Source organism: Cygnus atratus, chromosome 26, assembly GCF_013377495.2.
Source record: "Cygnus atratus isolate AKBS03 ecotype Queensland, Australia chromosome 26, CAtr_DNAZoo_HiC_assembly, whole genome shotgun sequence".
Taxonomy (NCBI): Eukaryota; Metazoa; Chordata; class Aves; order Anseriformes; family Anatidae; genus Cygnus; species Cygnus atratus.
Genome location: NC_066387.1, coordinates 2,118,939 through 2,140,174, shown reverse-complemented (window position 1 = coordinate 2,140,174; position 21,236 = coordinate 2,118,939). Strand labels below are relative to the sequence as shown.

Here is a 21,236-nt window from a genome sequence, read left to right as displayed (position 1 = left end):
TTAACAAAATCTTGAGCAGCAAGGAGATTGAACACAGCTATTATAATTTTCAGGTTTAAATATTTCCAAATGTAACAATGGCTTCTTAAAAAGATTTTTTCAAACTTTTGAATAAAAATATGAAAATGCAATGGAGTTACTTTAAAATGTTACATTTATAAATATGGTTTGAAAGCTTTTCGGTAAAGAATGAGGAATATGTCCAAGTTCTTTTTTGCCTTGCTTTCTGCTGCTTGAAAGCAGAAGTAAGATTGTTTGAGGTTTGTTGGCTTCTGGAGTTCAAGTTTGCAGTTCTAAATAGAAAACAGGAAGGGGTCACTGTGGAAAGCACTGTTCGATCAGCTGATCTGTCTGCCTTTGATACAATTAACCGTTTCAGACCCTGGTGTGCAGGACATGGTACAGTCCTCTCAGAGCAGGCAGAGAGGTGAAATCTCGTGTGGCATTTTGTCCATTGAACGAGCGATGCATGTATCCTTAGCTTCAAAATTAAAGCTAACAACTTTGCCAGAGTCTCAGGTAAACGTAGCGTAGGTCGGGAATTTTCATGCAAAGATGTTTGTGATTTTCTGCGGTGAGACTGGTTGTCAGAAGTACTGTGGGTTCTTCAGCCACCCACTGAACACGTTGTCATGCAGTTCACAAGAAAACATGCTAGCTAGAAATAAGATGACCGATTGAATGTTTAGCTTCAAATTTGCCAGACGGATTCTAAGATTCTAACATTGCTGTTGGAGTACATGTTGTCTAAAATGTGAGGTCCTTCTCTGAAATTCTCAAACTTCTCATTCTACATCATTGAGGGTGTTTGTTAGTTATAAATTGATTCACCATAAACTTGTCCTGCCAAATATTGCAAAAGGTGAAGGGTCAAAATGCCAGAAATGTAGGAACATCTGAATCTTAAAACAGCTTTCAGAATTGAACATACGTTTTTGTATTACAAGTATTGCTCGTTAACTTGAAATTAAGGAGAAAGAAACATTTCTGAAAAATATAGATGTGAAGTTGAGATTTGTCCAGGCAAAATAGAGTCACTGGGATGCCTGTGATCATGGTAGAACTCTGCTTAGGGTTGTTCTAATGTACTTCTCTCTTGACATAACTGCAGTGAGCAAAAAGCTGTAATAGGTTTAGGTCACAGAGATGTAAAATCAAACTGTCCTCATCTGGATGCTGCAGAGCAGATTTGCTGGGCAGTGAAGCTTCCAGTTTTCCCAATTATGGTTCTTGTGCAATTCCATTTAGTAAGAGCAATTCAAGAAAAAAAATAAGTCAAATCTCGATGTCAAGGAGGAATGCACCAAAGCTTATTTTGCTTTGTGGAAGCTAAACTGCTGAAAAACTCTTCTGTTCAGCTGGTCACTTTTAAATCCAAGTACGTGACTCATTTGGGTTTTTACTTAACGGAACTGAAGTGGTATAAGGGAATTTTTCTTAAATGGGTGTTTCAGGGGATTTTTCGCCTCAACAATTTTGTAGTGTGCCTGAAATATTTGAGAGTGTTTTATTTTGAGTCCTCAAGAAAGGGTATCCACAGATGAATTGTCCTCTTGACTGAAATCTGTCTCCGTAACTTTAATGATGTAAAATTAGGCTGCATTTTGGGTCAGGACTTCCTCTTTTTAGTCACCTCTAATTTTCCTGACACCTAATTAAAAAAAAAAAGTCTGTTCACAGGTTGACCTTTTGTAAAAGTTCAAGGGAGTTAAAGCCAAACTTCCTAGCATAGGAGAGGTGAGCAACATTAGTTTACTGTAAGGGTTGATTTATAATTTTATCGCATACATAGGGAACTTGGAAATGTGTTTCTTACCAAATCCCACTTTTGTGGTGGCTATCTCGTCTCTGTCCAAAGCTGTAGTTAATTTGAAGTTAAACTACGGTTAATATTCTAGCTCCTTACTCACAATTTCTAGACTTTTGAAGAATGGAGTTAGAGCTGTACCATGAAAGGAAATGCGACCTTGGAAGTTGAATGATATTACTTCTCAAACATCTGAGAGATGAAATACAGGAAACCGAGACAAGATAGGTCAAAAATTAAATGTGGTACTAGCAGGATTGACGTTATGTGCCCTGGTGAAAGGAAGGCTGGTCATGGATTAGCCTCTCATCCTCAGATGCTTCTTGCTCAGTCTTGGCACTAGAGTTTGACCTGTTATTACACTTCCTAATGAGGGCTGAACAAGCAGTAGTAACTTGCACTAGTTCTGGTTATGTTTGGTGCTGCTTGCAGCTTTCTAGACAAAAAGAATGTTGTAAAATCTGTTTGCTTCCATGGGACACTGATGCTTCAGCACAGCCTGAAGCCACGTGTCTTGTTCTGTGCTGGTTTTCAGCAGCTTACCTTGTAAAAACAGTTCCTAAGACACAGTTGCCTTAGCTATATATGAATTGTTCTCTTTTTTTTTTTTTTTTAAATTGTTTCTCCAGGCTGACATAGATCATCTTTAGTGAAGAGTGGGTTCTTAAAAACTGGCAGGAAAATAAAGCTAGATACTCCTGACTTGTTTGTCCTCCTCTAAATTTAGAGACTAAAGTATAGCTCCTTGACTTGGAGTTGTGCCTTCCAGAACTGTTACATTCAGTTAGCTTACGGTTGAAGTCCTAGGAAGGAATTTACATTTGGGAACTATTATTTGGGTCAAATTGGGAATAGTGAATCAAACCATTGTTTAGTTTATAGAGTCTCAAGCAAGACAGTTAAACCTTTCCATGCACAGCTATAAAGTTTCCAAGAAATTTGTATTTTTTTTCACTAGGGAAAAATGTTGTAAATCATGTGATACAAAACGCACAGTCTAAGACTCTGAACTTTTTATGTTAACTGTACATCTCTAAAATAAGTAGAAGCTTTTATAAACATGTTGATAAATTTTATTACAATATAGGGTAAGATTCATTTATCATGATAGCTGTATCTGACCATCCAGCTTGTACAAATACAAAACACCCAAAACAAAAATAAAACACTTGATTTTTTTGGATAACTCAGCTAAAAATCCAACTTAGCTCTGATACAAGTGAGGTACAGTGTGAGGACAAAGTGACCTGACAGATGTGAGCTGCCGGTGAATGGTGGGAAGCCTGCTTTCCCTTTCTCTGTGCTTTGTTTGCACTGTGTCTAGCACTTATCAGATTCTTCAGGGCAATTAAATGAGTAAAATGGCAGAAAATTAAGCAAGGGGATGAGAGCATGTGGCAAGGGACATAATAAGACAGAGCCAGAGCTTCCTCTTTTGGCAGCAAAGCACTTGGCTTGCTGTCTGTTGTCAAGTTGTAACCTTTAGTATCTTGGGTTTATTTCAAAAGTTATTTTCTTAGTGTACTGAGAATTTTGTTTCCCTCTGAAATAGAAGGTGAGAAGAGGTGGGTAGATGGAAACACTGTAGTTGTCCGAACTTCAGTGTATTATTTTGAAAAGCATTTACTTCCCTTTGGATTCGGTGTCCTTAAAGATTTCCTAATCGCACTGACCCATTCATTGAAAAGAATTAAGACCTAAATAAAACGGAAAGTCCAAGAGGAAGTATTCATGAAGTGCCTATCTAAAGAGTGCAGTTTTAAATATGAAATAATTAATTGACAGCATGATTAGCGGGGGGGGAGTGAGATTTTCGAGAACTAAGAGTATATTTAAAAGCTTGTTAAATTTCCTTGTAGAAAGCAAACTTTTATGTTTTACCCTTCTTTGGAAAACAGAATAAAGCAATTTGCTCTCAGCTCTGCTTTCTTTATTCAGTCCTGTTGTGCATGTGGCTCTGTATGGGACGGGCTGAAGCTTAGTGCTGCCTCAACTCTGGTTTGTGTTTGCATTCTCCATAAAAGTCTGCATATATATTTAGTGGGCGTAGCCAGTTCTATTTAGGCCAAAGTGGTTGTTTTGAGGCTATTATCTGCATCTGTTTGTTTTAAGAATCATAATCAGAGAAGGAATGGAACTTCCTTGTTGCTAGTCTTTTTGGAGAAATGTGCTGTTGCGTACTTTTCCCTGCTGCACGTGTCTCTTGGGAAAAATCACCTTGTCCTTTATACAGCCTTATTATTAGGGTTGTTCCTAATAATAAGGAACTCTTTCCCCAGGAGTTCATACAGCACACAGAGTTGCAAAATGACCATGAATGCTGCAACTTCCACCTTGGCGAGTGGATATTTTGCAGCGTTTTTGTGAAGACCACTGCAAAACTGAGTTCAACTCTGAAGTAGTCATTTCCCCTTCCAGGGCATGCAATTTGATTGTTCAGCGTCATTTGGTGCCTTAAAAGAGTGGTGGTTCTGCCCCGGATTAGAGTGGTTTACAGAGAAACTCTGATAGCTTTTTCAGATTTTGGCAATTCTTGTAAAGGAATTAAATAAGGTTTTTAATTCTGTTCCTGAGGTGGATCGTGTATGTAGTTTGGGGGTTTCTTCTTACAGCAAATGAGACCTTGGCTTTTTTTTTCTGAATGCTGTTAACTCCTGCAACAGCAGTGGCAGCTTTTTCAATAGCAGCCTCCAGTTCACGCCTCTCGCGTTTCAAGGTGAAGGGATGGGTTGGATGACTTCCTGAGTCCCAGAATAGGCCATCCCAGTTCGGATTCCTGCCGGCCTTGGTCTGCTATTTTCACCTCATCCTCTTTTTCTGTAGCTAGTATTTTGCGTTGGAGTGGTTCAGTTTTAGTTTTTCAATTTTATCTGTCTCCTCGTGCATTCACCAGGGAAAACAGTAAATAACTTTGGTTATACAAATGATTACTTCTCTTTAGCTGAAAATGTATCTTGTCCTTTCACATCTTCCGAATTTATTTTATAAAGACATAGGTGGCTTTCTGTGAAGGCAACCCAGGGAGATATTTCAGTTGAATTTGAGCTGTGTATAGAACACCTGGCTAGAATTATCCATGAAAGATGCTTTCTACTACCTAGGCTAGGTAGTATGGGAGCTTAATTCTTACCTCTAATCTGCTTTCTCTAGGATAAAGCTATATTCAGTTAAAGATATTTAACTGCTAAATAGTGAAACATTTAATTTTTATTTTTTTTTACAATTTTCTGTTTTTAGGCAGTAATGTCAGTTCTTCTGTAGCTAACTCATCAAAGTATATTGAAGAATATGATAGCAGTGACGGGAGTTTAGGTCTAGAATTAAGTGTTACAAAAAAAAAAAAAAGGAAAAGCAACCTTCCACCCGAAATGTTAAGTGACTTGGAATGTTCTTTAGAAAGTTGTGGATGTTAAAGGCTTTTATGAGAAAACTATTCAGTACATGAAAACTTTTCTAAAAACTGATAATATTAGATCAGCTGTTAAGAATTTGCCGTATGCTTTGACTAAATACCAGACACATGAGATCATGAGAGCCTTTAGTTTTAAACTGCATTCATTGCTTACATGAGCAATCACTAAGAGAAGTTTTTCGGGAAGCCAGGGTTATGGGATTTCTTAACTCTATAATGCCAAAATATGTATTACTTGGAAAATTATTATTTTTTTTAACGTAGCTGTTCTGTGTGTTGGTTTCTGTAATATCGCTAGTAAACTGATGGTTAACTGGGGGCTTGAGTTAGAAAACTTCTTGAAAAGATGCTCTTACAGGAGGAATTTGCAAGTCCACTACTCTGCAGCTTGGCAAAGCTTTACTGCAAGAGATTTTTTTTATAATACAATAAAAGAGAAGCTGGATGATCTTTGCTGAGCCAGCGTCAGTGGGAGAGGACTTACAGAGCTGAGAATTTGCTGTGCTTATGTTGCTGGCCTTCCACGTTTGGTTTGATATTGTTCATTAACTGTGAGGAGTTGGCCGGGATTTTATAAGTACATTCATATGCTGCTTATGCAACGTGGGCTCTGGAAAAGAAACAGAAAGAAGTATGTAAATTAGTTGTTGGGTGGTAGGTACAAAAAGACTCTGCTCAATGCCGCCTTTGACAGATCTGAGTGGGGATGCTGTTTGCAGTGCAGCACGGGTAGCAGGGTCTCTAGAAACTGGCAGGCTGAACTCAGCCTCGGTCAGCACTGCTGGGCAGAAATCTTCTCTTCAGAAACCCACCGACTTTCTGAAGTTACAACAGGGTCTGTTTTCACCCTGCACAGGAAAAGCTCCTGAAGCTTATGCCTTTAGATTGAGAGTGATGTTTGTCCAAAGAATTGTGGTAATTCTCCCAGCTTATAAGAAGTGTTTTATTTTGCGTGTTTCTGGTGGCCTCTGAACATTATGCAGCTGGCAGCAGAAATCTGCTTGTAAGAGATCTTTGGGAACCTATCTTGGAAGTGTCATCCTGCAATAACACTGCAACATCATAAGACTGTTTTAAAAAAAAAAAAAAAAAAAGAAAAGAAAAGGAGGGAAGAGTTAGAATACACAAACAATATAACTGTCATGAAAACAGTACTCCCCTTGGATATACACCGTAATTGGGTAGTTTTATATGTCAACAGTTTAGTTCTCGGTTGTGTGCAGTGCTCGCATGTCCGTCATTCTCCGGATGTGTGTGCGCGGAGGAAGAGTGGCATTTTTGTGAAATCATTCCACAAACGTTCTATATTAGGAGAGACGGATTTCCTAATGGAGGCCTTAATTACTTGGAGCCTGAAGAGGAAATATCTGTGGCAGGACTGCTGGAGATACTCCACGCTGAGTGGTGTATTTTTCTAAGCAATAGCATTTTACATTGAATTTACATTGACTTCTCCGTATACCGGACTGCACTCTGCATATTAAGAGGATGACAAGTTTCCATTAACCTAAGGACACACAATTAAGTGTTGATAACATTAAGAATGTTCTCAGTAACTAATTCTACTGGGCTTTTAGATGTAATAGATCGTATTTGTAGTTTCTAAGAAAGGCTCATTCAGAAGACATTTTGTGTTATACGTGCTAGCAAGCATCTGAGGGGCTAAAATATTAAAGATGCATAGGCACTAATGTTTAGAATTTGTGCCAGACCTTCCCCCCCCCCAACCCCTCTCTTCCCTAACACCTCTTAAGGAAACTGCTCTTCAGTGTTGCAGAGGCCAATGAATAGGATGTGCTTCTGTAAGCCAAAGTTTTTCTGTTTGTCTCTCTCATTTTTTTAATACACAACTCTGAAAATGCATAGGCTAGCTTTGTCAGTGGGATCGTATGTGCTGTTCTCACTTAAAGAACAGTTATTTCCATTGTGAAAATTTTACAAGGAGCAGTACATGAAGGAATAAGACGCTGTTTGTGGCTTTTCTATCCAGGAGGCAATATCACGGTAATTGTGCTGCCTTCCTCCTCCCAAATATCCTCTCTAAGTACATAATTGTTAGTCACTGAGGTTGATTTGAGCCCTCTTGCTGTGATTACCCTTCCTGTAATTACCTTAGATCCTTGTAAAAGTATTTAAGTTTATTATTTGCCTTCCTCGTATTCCCAAACGTTATTGCATAGGACAAATAATAAATGAGTACAGACCTGTGAGGAACAATGGAGGCTTCCTAAGCTCACTTTTTGGTGTCTGTATGCTGTCATGTCTATAACATTTCGAGTGCGTATTGCCAGCTAATGGGAGGCTGAAAAATGAACAGGAGTTAGTAATGCTATGTCATTTAGTTTAATTGAAAATTACCTCATTTTGCTTTATTACAGGCATTTGGAAATGCAAAAACAGCACATAACAATAACTCCAGTCGTTTTGGAAAGTTTATTCAAGTCAACTATTTAGAGAACGGTATTGTCCGAGGGTAAGTATGGTCTGAGGTTCTGCTGGAGTTGCCCTGTGTGCTTTTAGGAATCTGAAGACTCTGGTGTGTACAAAATTCTGCCTTTACGAGGCTCTTTTCATATGAGAATGGCTTGCCACTGTAGAATATGTTTTCAAGATTCTATGACCAAGCTTTGTGGAATAATCAGATGATGCATAATTTTCTTACCTTGCTGTACAGTCATATCAAATTAAGAATATGACTGTTTCTGCATCTTTACATTTGTACTAAATTAAGGCTTTTTCCATAACACCCGTTGTCCTCGCCATTTTGTAATTAAAACCAGAAGATCTGAATTTTTCTTGAGAGGAGTTAGAGAGAAGTGAAATAGATTTGAGGAAGCCATTTTAAAGAAACAGACCAGTTATAAAGAAAATTTAAAAATACATGTTTTTACTTGATTTACTTGAAATTGTGTGCTTAGGTCTGAAGGACAAACTTGAAATATTCTACATCTACATTTGTTTTTTAACATATGGTAGTCACAGCTAACTCTTAGAGTTGTATTTGCATTTTTCACCTTGTAGTAGAGGCGATAATGTCATATTATTGTAGTCCCTCAATATTATTAATTGAAGATCATACTTTGCTTTTCTTTTGTTTGAAGTGGGCACGTCAAGTGAATAATTTTGTCCAAAATTTTTTCTGTGATATTAGAAACTTGTGTGCAAATACTCATGTAGTTCCTTGTCTAACATCCCACCATAAAATCATTCCTTTTAGCTCCTGCTTCGTAAAATGCATCTTAAATTTTAAAGGCCTATATCTGAAAAATTTACAGCAATATGTTGCATATGTTGTCCAGATGCACCTGTGCTACTTCGGGTGCAATGTCAAAATGCAGAATATTGGTGTAGAATTCTTCCCTGTACCAAACCTGCCCTGCAGCCTGCTGCTCTGTGGAGCATCGCTAGCTGTCACTGCCCTTTGTGCAGCAGCATAGCTTCCCTTTGGGTCATCTTCATGTTTGCAGTTTACAAAATAGCAACAGAAATGACTGGGAACTCTGTACCGCGTTTGCTTGGAGTGTTGTTCTGAACAAAGTTGGCTTCTTTGCAGATAAGTCACGCTAGCTCAGGAGATTGGCACAATTTGAGTACATTTGTTTTGTCTTCAGCGTGAGAAAAAGCCGCTCGTACTCTGACCTTATTATCTTTGTAGCCTGTGTCAAGGAGTTTATTATTTAGGAGCTTACTATGTGAAACTAATAAGTTTTCTGTCTTCCTTGCCTCTGCTTTAGGCTGATGTATATAACATCAAATTTGCTATCTTGAGAAACAGTTATTCAGTATATTTTTGGGGTCTTGTATTCTTTGCATTCCTTGTCAGCTAACAGAGTGGGTAACATTCTTAGCGTTCTGCATCTTGTTTCTTCTGATAACTTCTCATCAGCACTTTTTCTAAGCTCCCACTGCCTTTCTCCAGTTGTCTGCTGGAACTGAGCACTAAAGTTAAGTGCTTCTTGGATATTTCTTGGGACTTTTTGCCTGGGAGTGTAGTGATAGGACAGGGAGTAACAGTTTTACAAAGAGGGGAGATTTAGATTAGATATAAGGAAGAAATTACTTTACTCTGAGGGTGGTGAGGCACTGGAACAGGCCACCTAGAGAAGCGGTGGATGTCCCCACCCAGGCAGCACCCAAGGCCGGGCTGGATGGGGCTTTGGGCGACCTGGTTTGGTGGGAGTTGTCATGCCCATGGCTAAGCTATTTTCTTATGTATGCTAATGCACATTTCATTATTTGAACTCCCTTGGCAGTTGCTGTCTGATGTTTTCTGAAGATTTTTTTTGTGTGTGTGTCCTCATGCTGTTTTCCTTTTTTTGGGGGGGTCTCTTTAGGGCTGTTGTTGAAAAATACCTGCTTGAAAAATCTCGTCTGGTTTCTCATGAAAAAGGTGAAAGGTAAGAGATTACTATAGTTAGTATGATCATAATCGTTATGAGAGTCTAATATCATTTAAAGTATATAGAATGAAAGAATAATCAGTATATTTTTGTGAAAGAGAAATGTATTTGACTTCTTGTATTTGTAGGAATTATCATGTCTTCTATTATTTGCTACTTGGAGTCAATGAGGAAGAGCGTAAAGAATTTCACCTCAAGCAACCTGAAGATTATTTCTACCTCAACCAGGTAATCTGTGACAGGGATTTACAGTTTACATTGATAATTGTTGTCTCTCTGATGTTGTGCTAAAGATGAAAAAAAGCAGAACCCAACTACTTTCTTTGCATTTAAGTAAGGGGCTTTCTTCACAGCATAACTTGAAAATTGAAGATGGGGAAGATCTCCGGCATGACTTTGAAAGATTAAAACAAGCGATGGAGATGGTTGGCTTTCTTTCAGCAACAAAAAAACAGTAAGTGGAACTTTTCAGCCTTTGTTAGTGACAGCTAGTTAAACTTTGTGAACCCCAATAAATTGTATAAACATTGGGATCACATTTAATCCAGTAGGAATCAGGGAGAGCTGAATATTTGTGAGTGCTTATGGACAAATTCTTGAAACAGAATTGGGTCTATTAGCCTGCTAAAATGAACTTCTAAGCATATGAAAAATTCTTATAAAATTAATTTTTCTTCCTTAGGATTTTTTCAGTGCTTTCAGCTATTCTTTATTTGGGCAACGTTACGTACAAGAAGAAAGCTACAGGTCGTGATGAAGGATTGGAAGTGGGACCTCCTGAAGTGCTGGACATTCTTTCTCAGCTTTTGAAAGTAGAGTCTTCCTTTTTAGCTCTAATGTTTGACATACCTTTTTGTCATGCTCTGCCTCAGCATTTTTCTTGACTATGTGGCAGCCCAGTATGTTTATATCTGGTTTATGGTACTCCAACAGCATTCATCTTATGGTATGGAAAATGGATGAATGTGGTGAAATTATTGAGGTTAGGGAGGGAATGTAGCCCGTAGCGTGGAAGCAGAATTTGTTTACTTTCTAATAAGAACTGAGCAGGAATAACTTTACTAGAGATGTGTGCTCTGCCACCATAGGGAAAGATCTGCATGAATCTAAGCCAAGAATAAATTAAAGGAGTTGAGAAACTTGTAAAGCTACCGATGAATGATAAATGTAGCAGTTTTCAAAGTGCTTGGACTTCACTGTTGTCATCAGAGTACTCACTGTACTGAGTTCTGGGAATTTTAGGGTGGCAATGACTCTTGGTTTTGCTTGTTTTGAAGGTCAAACGTGAGATTTTAGTGGAAGTGCTAACAAAAAGAAAAACTGTGACTGCTAATGATAAGCTTATTTTGCCATATAGTCTTAATGAGGTGAGTAAAAAACACTAATAGAATTATTTTAAATAATTGAAACCTAGTTCTTTTGTGACTATGAAAAAGCTAATGTGGTACGCTTTCATGTTTGGTGAGGAATGTTTGGAATGTTAGAAATTATCGTTAAAGGAAGATTCTGTTTTTGTCTCTGGTAGGATCGTAACCTCTGACACTGGTCTGAAATAGAAATGCTTTTTTAAAAAGAAATTACGAACTTTATTTCATCTACAGGCAATAACAGCTCGTGATTCAATGGCAAAATCCTTGTACAGTGCTCTGTTTGATTGGATTGTTCTGCGAATTAATCATGCACTCCTTAATAAGAAGGACATGGAGGAATCTGTTACAGTAAGTTTCGCACAAAAGCAAGTCTTTTTGTACAGTTCTATATTTAGACTTATCAGACAACGCTGTAGATGAAGTGTTCAGATATCTGGGATAAACCTAGATTCTTCTCCTAGTAAATCCTTCTCCTAGTCCCTAGTAAATGTCTGCGTAATATTTGATTATTTTTGTTTTCATAACAGACAACTGTTAAACATTCTACATCTATTAATGTACACTCCAGTTATTTATATCAGCATGTGATACAGCAGCTTTTGTGATGGTTAGTTGTTGGGGGTTAAGTCACTCGCTGTATGACAGATTACTTAACTAGATTTTCAAATCTTCTTCAATAGTGTTTGTCCATTGGTGTACTGGATATTTTTGGGTTTGAAGACTTTGAAACCAACAGTTTTGAGCAGTTCTGCATAAATTATGCTAACGAGCAGCTTCAGTATTATTTCAATCAGCATATTTTCAAATTGGAACAGGTAAGAAATTAGTTACTGAATCAAACTTTAGTGTGAGGGCTCATCTGTTATGCAAACTGTTCTGCAATACCTCATGGCATAATTTTATAATTGGTTGAATATATTTCCAAATGTGTTACGTTTTTATTTCTTGTTTTAATATTGCATATTATGATATGATTTGTATGTTGCAGCTTTGCTGCATTTAGTGCTCTGCATATGCTAATGATAGCTGGGTTTTTCTTCAGAGAACTAGCAGTGAGTTTTTGACTGCAGGAAACAACAACAAAAAACAACTGTCAGGCAACCCCAGACGTAAATCAGATAAACTCTAAACTTTGAGATTGAAAATCAGTAGGTGTGGTGTATGATTCAGTTTTGTTGGTTGTTTTTTATTTAAAAAAATGTTTTGGTACAGTTTCTCTTATTTTTGTCAGTTGGTAAATAATAACTAGTCTTTACTGCTACTTCCACCTACCTGCACATAAGGGATACAACTGTATGTTGATATTGGCAGTAGTTCTGAAATCCTGATGCTACTGGCATATATCGATATACTTGTTTGTAGAAGGTATTGACTTCTTACAGAGTGCTCTGAGTGCTGCAAGAGCGAACAGATTGCATTTCTAGACTGAGGTTTGGCAGCTTTCTTCTCTGGACTTGGACTTTTTACTGGGTTGTGCCAAAACATTATTCTCTGGTTGCTCTGCTGAAAGAATGAAGTCATTCTGTAATATGTGGTATTTTTCAACAATATGTAGATAACTTTAAACAAGCATTTTAAAGGGAAGGAAATTGCCAAGCATACAAACTCCATACGTAAACATAGTGTTGAGGTCTCTGTTTTGTAACTTATGACAGAAGTGTCTATCCAGGCTAACTAGAGTAAATAGTTAACATTGTTTTCTTTTTTCTAATGCCATTTCTCCAAATGAGCTTAATCCTTGAATGACCCATTTCCTGTATCTCTTGCAGCATGAGAGCCCTCGGGAAGGGGTAGAGGGGTCTCTATATCTTTCAAAGAAAGGCTTTATTGTTTGTGGAGAGTGGTATTTCAGTTCTGTAATGTGGCGTGCACACTGAGCAGTCTGTTATTAGATTTAATTTTACCTACTTAAAAAAATCTACTATCGTCATAGAACAGTAAGAGAGGCGTTCTTTGTCTTTTGTTAAATGTAAAACTTATTTCACTTAGTTTTCTGAGTTTTTTAACATTATTAGCCTGTCTTTAACTCCTTTGGTGGTCATTTACAGCAGTAAGAAAAGCTGATGTTTTGGTTCCATATTTTGATGAGAAGCTTGTTCTGTCAAGCATTTTCTGCATTATCATTTCTGCAGAAGAGCTTCATATTTTCTTGTCAAAGAGAGCTCCAAATTCTCTGAACCTGAAAAATGTACATTGATTGCTTCCTTAGCAAAGTTCTGGTGTTGATATTGTATAGGGCTTAACGGCCTGTCTTGAAACTTCATCTGATAGTGCAACTTGGAAGTGCTGAAAATTCATATTAAATGTAATTTCTTATAATACAAGAGCTATGAAAGAGACATACTGAAGAAATGCAAGTCTATCTACGGTTTTAAATGTAACGGTGTAGATGTCATTTCTGACTCCAAGTTTGTAGACTACTGATTGCTGGAAAGACGTAATAGGGGAGGGAACATTCTTTCACTGTTTGGATTTTTAAATAGTTCTACCCTAAACATCCGCTGTTGAGTGACTTGCTTAGGTAGATCTTTGATCTGACCCAGTACGCCTGCTGTTCTGGTCTTGTTTATAAATTTTCCTAATTTTTGTTTTTTGCTGTTTGAGCTAACAAACTCAACTTGCCATAGCTGTTTAAGGATGTCTTTTAAGCACTTAGACCGTGGTACGTTAAAGGTCAGGGTACTGTACTGATGAGGGAATTTTCTTGAGCTACGCAGGAGGAATATAAGAGTGAAGGGATCACTTGGCACAATATTGACTATACTGATAATGTGGCCTGCATTCACTTAATCAGCAAGAAGCCCACTGGTCTCTTCTATCTTCTGGATGAAGAAAGCAAGTAAGCAACAAACATCTTCTGGGGTAAAATTATATATATATGTATATATATAATGTATATGTGGAAGGGAAGAAGGAAGGGCTGTGGAAGGGAACAGAAACATAGCACTTCTTCATTTTAAAAAAAAGGAATTTTGGGGGAAGCAAAGGGTCATCTTATGGCTGGGATCTACACTCATTTGTTTCTAAGAATTCCAATACGGTAGTGATACAAATTGATGCTAAAATTGAACCTTGGCTTAGGAAGATTTGGAAATCTAAGATGCAAACCAGATGTGTAAGCAGCAACTGAAATTTAGAAGCCTTGATAAATGCTTTCCACAAGGATCAATAGGTGTTCTTCAGTTTGTTATCTTGCACATCAATAAACGTAACTGTATTTGGAGGAAAAATAGCTGACTTTCTGTTTTGTTTTCCTAGTTTTCCACATGCCACCAACCAAACTCTACTTGCAAAATTCAAACAGCAGCACGAGGAGAACAAGTTTTTTGTTGGAACCCCAGTAATGGAACCTGCTTTTATTATTCGACACTTTGCTGGGAAAGTTAAATACCAGATAAAAGTAGGTGACGGATCTGATGGCCACAAAGAAAAATACTCCTTGCCTTTATGACAGTTTTGTCAGGGTGTAGAAAGTTTGTTGGGAATAGGCTGAATCAGATGTTTCATCAGGTATATTTTAGATACTTCCCCCGCTCAAACTTGAGGATAATGCTCACTACGGTGAAAAATATTTAGAATAATTACTCTGAGTTACAATAAATATCTTGGGTCAAAACACAGTTCTGGGTGGTGTCTGTGTAACTGCTTTCCTGAGAGCTTACGGTTCAATCTTCCTGTTCTGCAGGATTTCAGAGAGAAAAATATGGACTATATGAGACCAGATATTGTTGCTTTACTACGAAGCAGTGACAGCGCTTATGTTCGGGAGCTGATAGGAATGGATCCGGTAGCTGTGTTCCGTTGGGCTGTTCTGCGGGCAGCTATTCGAGCAATGGCCGTTTTTGCAGAAGCTGGACGCCAGAGAGCTCAGAAGACTGCAGGTATGATATGAATCATTCTGGAAATACTTTTCAAGTACTTTCAAATTGATTTGTGCTTGTTGACAGAACTAGTTGACTGCAAAACGTTCCAGGTGCAATCTTGGTTTGATACTAGAGACAAAACTAGTTTGTGAAAATGACTTAACCTGTACACAATAAAGAGGTTGTCGCTTTTTATCTGAGATCATTCAGACTTCCTCTCCAGTTAGTGCACCATTGCCAACAGGCTGTGCCAAGTTTATAGTCCTGTTTGTAAAAGTTTGGGAAGATATTACAGGTTCTAGTGTGCATGGTGGTCTTATCAGTGTTTTTGATCTTCATTGATCTTCTCAGACTTCCGTAAAGTTTCAAATGAGTATTCAAGATGAAATACTAATTTTGAAAAGCCTTTCTGAGCAGCTGCAGTTTACTTGATAGTAGTAGGGAGTTTGAGAAACCAAGTGGTCTGTCTAGCTTGGTAGCTAAAGTAATAGAGGAAAAGTCCAGACAGTTGGATAGATACTTAGCTTGTTATAACTGGTGGGTTATTTTTGTCTATTATGCCTCTGTCTTTGTCAATATTCAATCTGTTGATTATTTCATAACAGGAGTGGTGCGCCAAGGACCCCGAGTTCCCCTTGGAGAACTCCAGAGATCAAATACACCAGTAGAAAAAGTTTACCGGTGAGAAACACGTACTTAACCTGTGTCAGGGAAAAGACTTGAATTGCTGAGTCACGTTTTTGTATGTGAAATGTCAGCTTGATCTGTCTGCAAGGGTAGCAGGTCTTATTTCTTCTGTCTTGTTTTGTTTGACCTTTTTAATTGTATCAAAACAATACCCTGGCTTACTTTTTGTAAGACCCAGTACTACCAAACATTGGTGGTGCAGCCTCAGTCCCGTTGACCACGGGGTTTTTGAATTCTGTCTGTATTTTGTGTATGTTGCTTTTAGCATCGTGCATTCCTCTGCAGCCACTCTGTCACTGAAGAATTCGTAGGAGCACTCATGGTTTTTGCAGGCTTAGACTTTATTAGGAGGCAGGGCAAGTCCTACAGCAGTGGGCTCCGCACATTGTTCTGTATAGGCATATATGCCTTTCTGTTGAATATTTAGGTTTTATACGTGTTCCTTTTGCAGCTGCTCAATGCTTGATTTCTCATTTGATTGTTCTGAGGATTTCGATATAAATGCTTTTGAAGACATCATTTCTTTTTATGAAAACAAGAAGTAAGTAGAAATAGGCCTGGGCTTAAAGGCCAGGGAGGCACATTCCTGGACAGAGTAACCTTCTGAGCATGCTCTGTGTAAAAGTGAAGACATGGAGTATAATACACATCAAGTAATGACTTCATACTGCTTCGTAATTACTTCATCCTACACAGCCTCTGTCACTTGAGGCAGCCAAGAACTAAAGATGCAATTCAGGCTTGGTCACAGTTTAATGTATCTGTTTCCTTGCAATATCTTAAAACAAAATCTTGATATTCTAAAAATGTTCAGAGATACCAGGGGAAACAAGCAACCGTCTCTGGGACTGTTGTTGCTGCCTCTTTGAGCAGCTCAGAAAGGTGATAGCATCTAACAGTCAAAAGTGACTCTTATGCTTCTGTTATTTTTGGTTTGTGCCTCTCTGGAGAGTAAAGAAGGTAAGTTCAGTGCCAAGACTCAACACTCCACAAGCATGGTGCATGCTTAATTAAAATAATGGAATCAGCCACAAATTAGGAACCATCCCAGGCTTACTTTGAAAAGCTAAACGTGTAAATAAGTTTGAAATGAATATTAAAAAAAAAAAAAACATTATAATTAAATTTCAAATATTCTGTAGTGGTTAGTTTCTAACTTGCTTTTCTCATGGGACTCTGCTTATGCAGCCTCATTTTAGTAGTCAAATATATACATAAATATTTAGTGCTTGTTTATAGAGAAGCTTGTATCTGTCTACCTGAAAAGGCTTCTTAGCTTAGGTCCTTTGCACATTAAGTACGTTTGGTTAGAGTCTTCTATGTGTATTCAGAATTGATGACTTAAGAATTTACATGGAAAGGTAGAATTAGAAAGTAACTTAATATGTGACCCTGGTAACTGAATTTTAGGGCGCTAACAAAGTAGAAAGTGCTGACTTGACATCATAATCATTCATGTTTAGGAAAAAGTAGTCTGGGATTGACCTGCTGCTGTTTGGAGCACACTTGGTGATGGGATCTCTTGTTTTTTTTAACTCCTGTTTTCTCCTTCATGGCCATATGTCTTTGTTTGCTATCTTTCTTTTGCTGTGAATCGTTTTAGAGACATGCATGAACAAATTCATCGCAAGTATTAAAGGACTTCCATGGCAGGGAGATGATCCCTGTAAGCTGCTTCGGTCACTCAATCGACTTCAACACCGCTCCCACTTCATGTGAGTTCTGGTGCTCTAGGTGTTGCTTTGAAAGTGCAACAATAACCAAGCAGTTATTCCAGCCCAAATACTTGTCCCAAGCTTGTCTTCTGCAAAAATGAAACAACGATTAAGAACAAAATAATTTCCTCTAAAAAATATAAAGACTACAGAGTACTCTTTGTTGCTTCCTTTGCATAAACTGACAGTTAAGCCTGCTGACAGTTAGGTAGCACAAGTTTGCTGTGAAACTTCTGACAATGAAACCTCTCAAGCTAAATCTAGTAGTTTCCTGAAATTCAGGCTGTCAGTGCTATGCATGTTCCTGAGTTAAGACTCTTTACCCGTGTGCAGCTATGCATGTGTAAGAAAATCAGTCTGTGGTCTGTTGTATAATAAGTAAATGTAAACAAGTTGGCTACTTTAAAAAGGGTTTAAAGGAAGACCCAGGGAGCTACAGGCCAGTCAGTCTCACCTCTGTGCCTGGCAAGATCATGGGGCAGATCCTCTTGAAAACTTTGCTAAGGCACATGTGAAATAAGGAGGTGATGGGTGACAGCCAACACGGCTTCACTAAGTGCAAATTTTGTGCTGGACAAATCTGGTGGCCTTCTACGATGGGGTTACAGTATTCGTGGGTAGGGGAAGAGAAACTGGCATTACCTACTGGGACTTGTGCAAAGCATTTGACACTGTCCCCCATGATATCCTTGTCTCTAAATTAGAAAGACATGGATTTGATGGATGGACCACTCAGTGGGCAAGGAATTGGCTGGATGGTTTCACTCAGAGTTGCGGTCAATGGCTCATTGTCCAGGTGAACCTCATGAGGTTCAACAAGGCTAAGTGCATTGACCTGGCAATCCTAAGCACAAATATATATGTGTAAAACAAGTATCTATGCAAAAGTACAGGCTTTAATAGCTTTAACTTCAGAGGCTGTTCACTCTTGAAAGCTTCCAATACCTAAAGTTTTAATTAAAAAATGAAAAACCTTGTTGAGAAGCAGTTTGCATTTCTTGCATTAATCACATGTAAGAGGCTCTGCATGAACACACTCTGATGTAGTGCTCATTTTCTTCTATCCTTCATCTTGCCTCATAAATTGCACCAATTTATGGCTTGCTGGAATAACCAAAATCATGTGTATTTTTTCATAATGATCTTTGATGTTTTAACAGGAAAAGTAGAGGTATCAAACAAAAGCAGATCATTCCCAAGGTAAGGTTATTCCATAAACTGGTTTCTCACTTATTTTTTTATGCTGTGAACATTCATTTTGATTGACAGAACTCACTTTAGAAAATACTCTTTCGTGCTGTAGGGAAGTCTTATCATTTATCCTTTAAAACTTCAGTTTTCACAGTCAGAAGGATATGTAAATGTTCACCTTTATAAGAAGATCTGAACAGAAGAAAATTATGAATTGTCATTTGTTTGATTTTTTTGTCATAAATACATACAGCCATTTTTAATCAAGTCATGGAAGGCAAACTGTAATTATGTAGCTCAACTGATACTCTTGGGGCAATTAAAAAGTTTTGAGATGTTTTGGTGTGAAATAGTCCTGAAGTGTAACATGTACGTTGTATGTGGAGCTAGGCAGTTTCATTCAGCAGTAAGAATTATCTTATTTTAATGCAGACAAATATTTCTACTTCAGTTAAGAGACTTATATTTTATGTTGATTATGAAAATTTTTTCTAGAACTTGTTGGATTCCAAATCTCTGAAGCTCATAGTAAGCATGACTCTACATGATCGAACTACAAAATCCCTCTTGCACTTGCACAAAAAGAAGAAACCCCCTAGCATAAGCGCGCAGTTCCAGGTACGTGGCTGATGAGGTGGCACACACCTCTAGGTGCACTCTGACCTCTCGAGAATAGACCTTCCTGGCAATCTAGGTTGATCTTGCTTGTAAAGCTAAAATGTTTTTTTACTCTTAGGATTTGTTTGAAATAGGCTTTTTTACTTTAATAATGTTAGACTGCAATTAAAGATTATCGTTACGCTATGAAATGTGTTAGTTCTTTGTACAATTAGCCTCATATGCAGATCTAGTGCTACTGTAACAGAATAGGCATACTCCACTTTTCATTATCCTGGGAAAGGTAAAAACAAGTGCACGAATCCACTGGGCAGTATGGAAGAACTTCCATATTGGATGAATTAGGATTTGTATGGCTATCGGACCTGAAAGAACCTTATTTCTGAGGAAGGAGCTGTATTGTTGTCAAGTGTATATCAAAATGCTGACATATAGAGAAAAAATACTTTTGAACATTTCATTTCAGACTTCACTTAATAAATTACTGGAGACACTGGGGAAGGCTGAGCCATTCTTCATCCGCTGTATCCGCTCCAATGCTGAGAAGGTAAGACTGCCCTAAGAATTGAGCTGACGTGAGTGCTGTGCACCAAAGTCTTCTAGCCCTGTAATATCTCTCTTCTGACTTGTTCACTGTCATTTTGTGTAAAGGTGAAAAGTAACCATTGTTTGTTGTTCCTACTGAACAGAAGTAGGCAATTTTTAGCTGTTGACTTATGTTCTTTTTCAGAAAGAGATGCTTTTTGATGAAAGCTTGGTGCTTCAGCAGTTAAGGTACACTGGCATGCTTGAAACCGTGCGAATCAGAAGATCTGGCTACAGTGCCAAGTATACGTTCCAGGTATGTGAGGAACTGGAAGTGGATTATGCTTTCAGAAATATTGGCTGCTGTTGGAAAAACATGCATTGACTCAGTCTTTTGTATCTATTCATGAGAAGCTTGGGGTGAACTGTGAAAATTCATTACAGTTTTGACAGAGCTACATGGTGACAAGTTGTAGTCTAAACTATCGTGAGTCATCTTCCAGTATGTTGTTCTATTGGTTTCATGAAGGAAAGTATTCCCAGTACTGCGTTGCAAGTATAAGCAATCAGTGCTGCTCGTTGTCTCCATATGTGAATTAGTTTTCTATAGAATACTTTGTGCTTGTAGCTTTATAGATCACGTATAGGTGATCTTTATCTTTAGTTGGAGACTGCATGAAGCCTGCATTTTACAAGATGGGGAAAAAAAACTCAGTTTGGAATGATAAATAATTATTTTCATATCCCTGTAGCTCAGATTTCTTAGCTTAATTTTAGAAATCTAGTTGAAGCTCTAAACTTGTGAATTGACTTGTAACTCCGATCCTTTACTGTCTCTGCGTTTCACAGGAATTCATAGATCAGTTTCAGGTGCTACTTCCCAAAAATGCCAGAGCCTCTAAGGAAGACATTTTTGCTTATTTGAATAAACTACAACTGGATAAAAACTACTGTCAAATAGGGAAGACCAAGGTCTGTGAAACTTTCCATAATCAAATAAGAAACACTCATGTACACTGTATTCAGTGCAGTTCATTTACAAGTGTTCTTTTCTGTGGTTCATATTTAAATTGTGTTTTCCTAACAGTTGTAAATGTTGACAGAGATGTTAGTAGCTATTATTTATTGTCCTTATTTGTGATGCCAACCTATCTTTCTACAATATAGTACGATTCTGTATTTTAAGGATATTAGTTTTAGGAAATCATTACTATTAGTATTTGTCAACAAGGTCGATGTTTTCATTTTAGAAGGGTTCTCTGATTTGAATACTGCAAGCACGTGTTTATATTTTGAAGTCCTAACACTGAGATTTCTTTTAAAAAAAAAAAAAAAAAAGACTTTTGGAAGTGCTAATTGCTGTCAGCTGCTAAGGTTTGCTTCAGTAGTAAGTCATTCTCATTTTTTAGCTTGTAGAAATACACCTGAACTGTTTGTTGATGAGCTTTTCTTTAACTAAGCAGGTTTTTATGAAAGAGGCTGAACGGCAGATACTACAGGAAACACTACACAAAGAAGTGATCAGGAAAATCATTCTTCTTCAGAGCTGGCTCAGGATGGTTTTAGAAAGGAGACGCTTTCTCCGAACACGGCAAGCAGCAATTGTTTTACAGGTATCTTTGAGAATTGCCAATCTCTTTTTCCTAAA

General features: G+C 37.8%; 1 protein-coding gene across 1 annotated transcript in view; it reads left to right on the top strand.

Moving 5' to 3' along the window:
• The window catches only part of MYO9B (myosin IXB), a 46,021-nt gene that overhangs the window by 11,452 nt on the left and 13,333 nt on the right, over positions 1–21,236 (top strand). Inside the window, 21 exon segments of the mRNA XM_050715586.1 lie at positions 7,598–7,692; positions 9,554–9,616; positions 9,748–9,847; positions 9,973–10,073; positions 10,302–10,431; positions 10,897–10,986; positions 11,221–11,337; positions 11,670–11,804; positions 13,707–13,828; positions 14,248–14,389; positions 14,675–14,870; positions 15,458–15,533; positions 15,991–16,080; positions 17,143–17,161; positions 17,163–17,254; positions 18,415–18,454; positions 18,941–19,063; positions 19,530–19,610; positions 19,794–19,904; positions 20,438–20,560; positions 21,052–21,201. Of these exon segments, the coding sequence (XP_050571543.1) occupies positions 7,598–7,692; positions 9,554–9,616; positions 9,748–9,847; positions 9,973–10,073; positions 10,302–10,431; positions 10,897–10,986; positions 11,221–11,337; positions 11,670–11,804; positions 13,707–13,828; positions 14,248–14,389; positions 14,675–14,870; positions 15,458–15,533; positions 15,991–16,080; positions 17,143–17,161; positions 17,163–17,254; positions 18,415–18,454; positions 18,941–19,063; positions 19,530–19,610; positions 19,794–19,904; positions 20,438–20,560; positions 21,052–21,201 (2,196 nt within the window).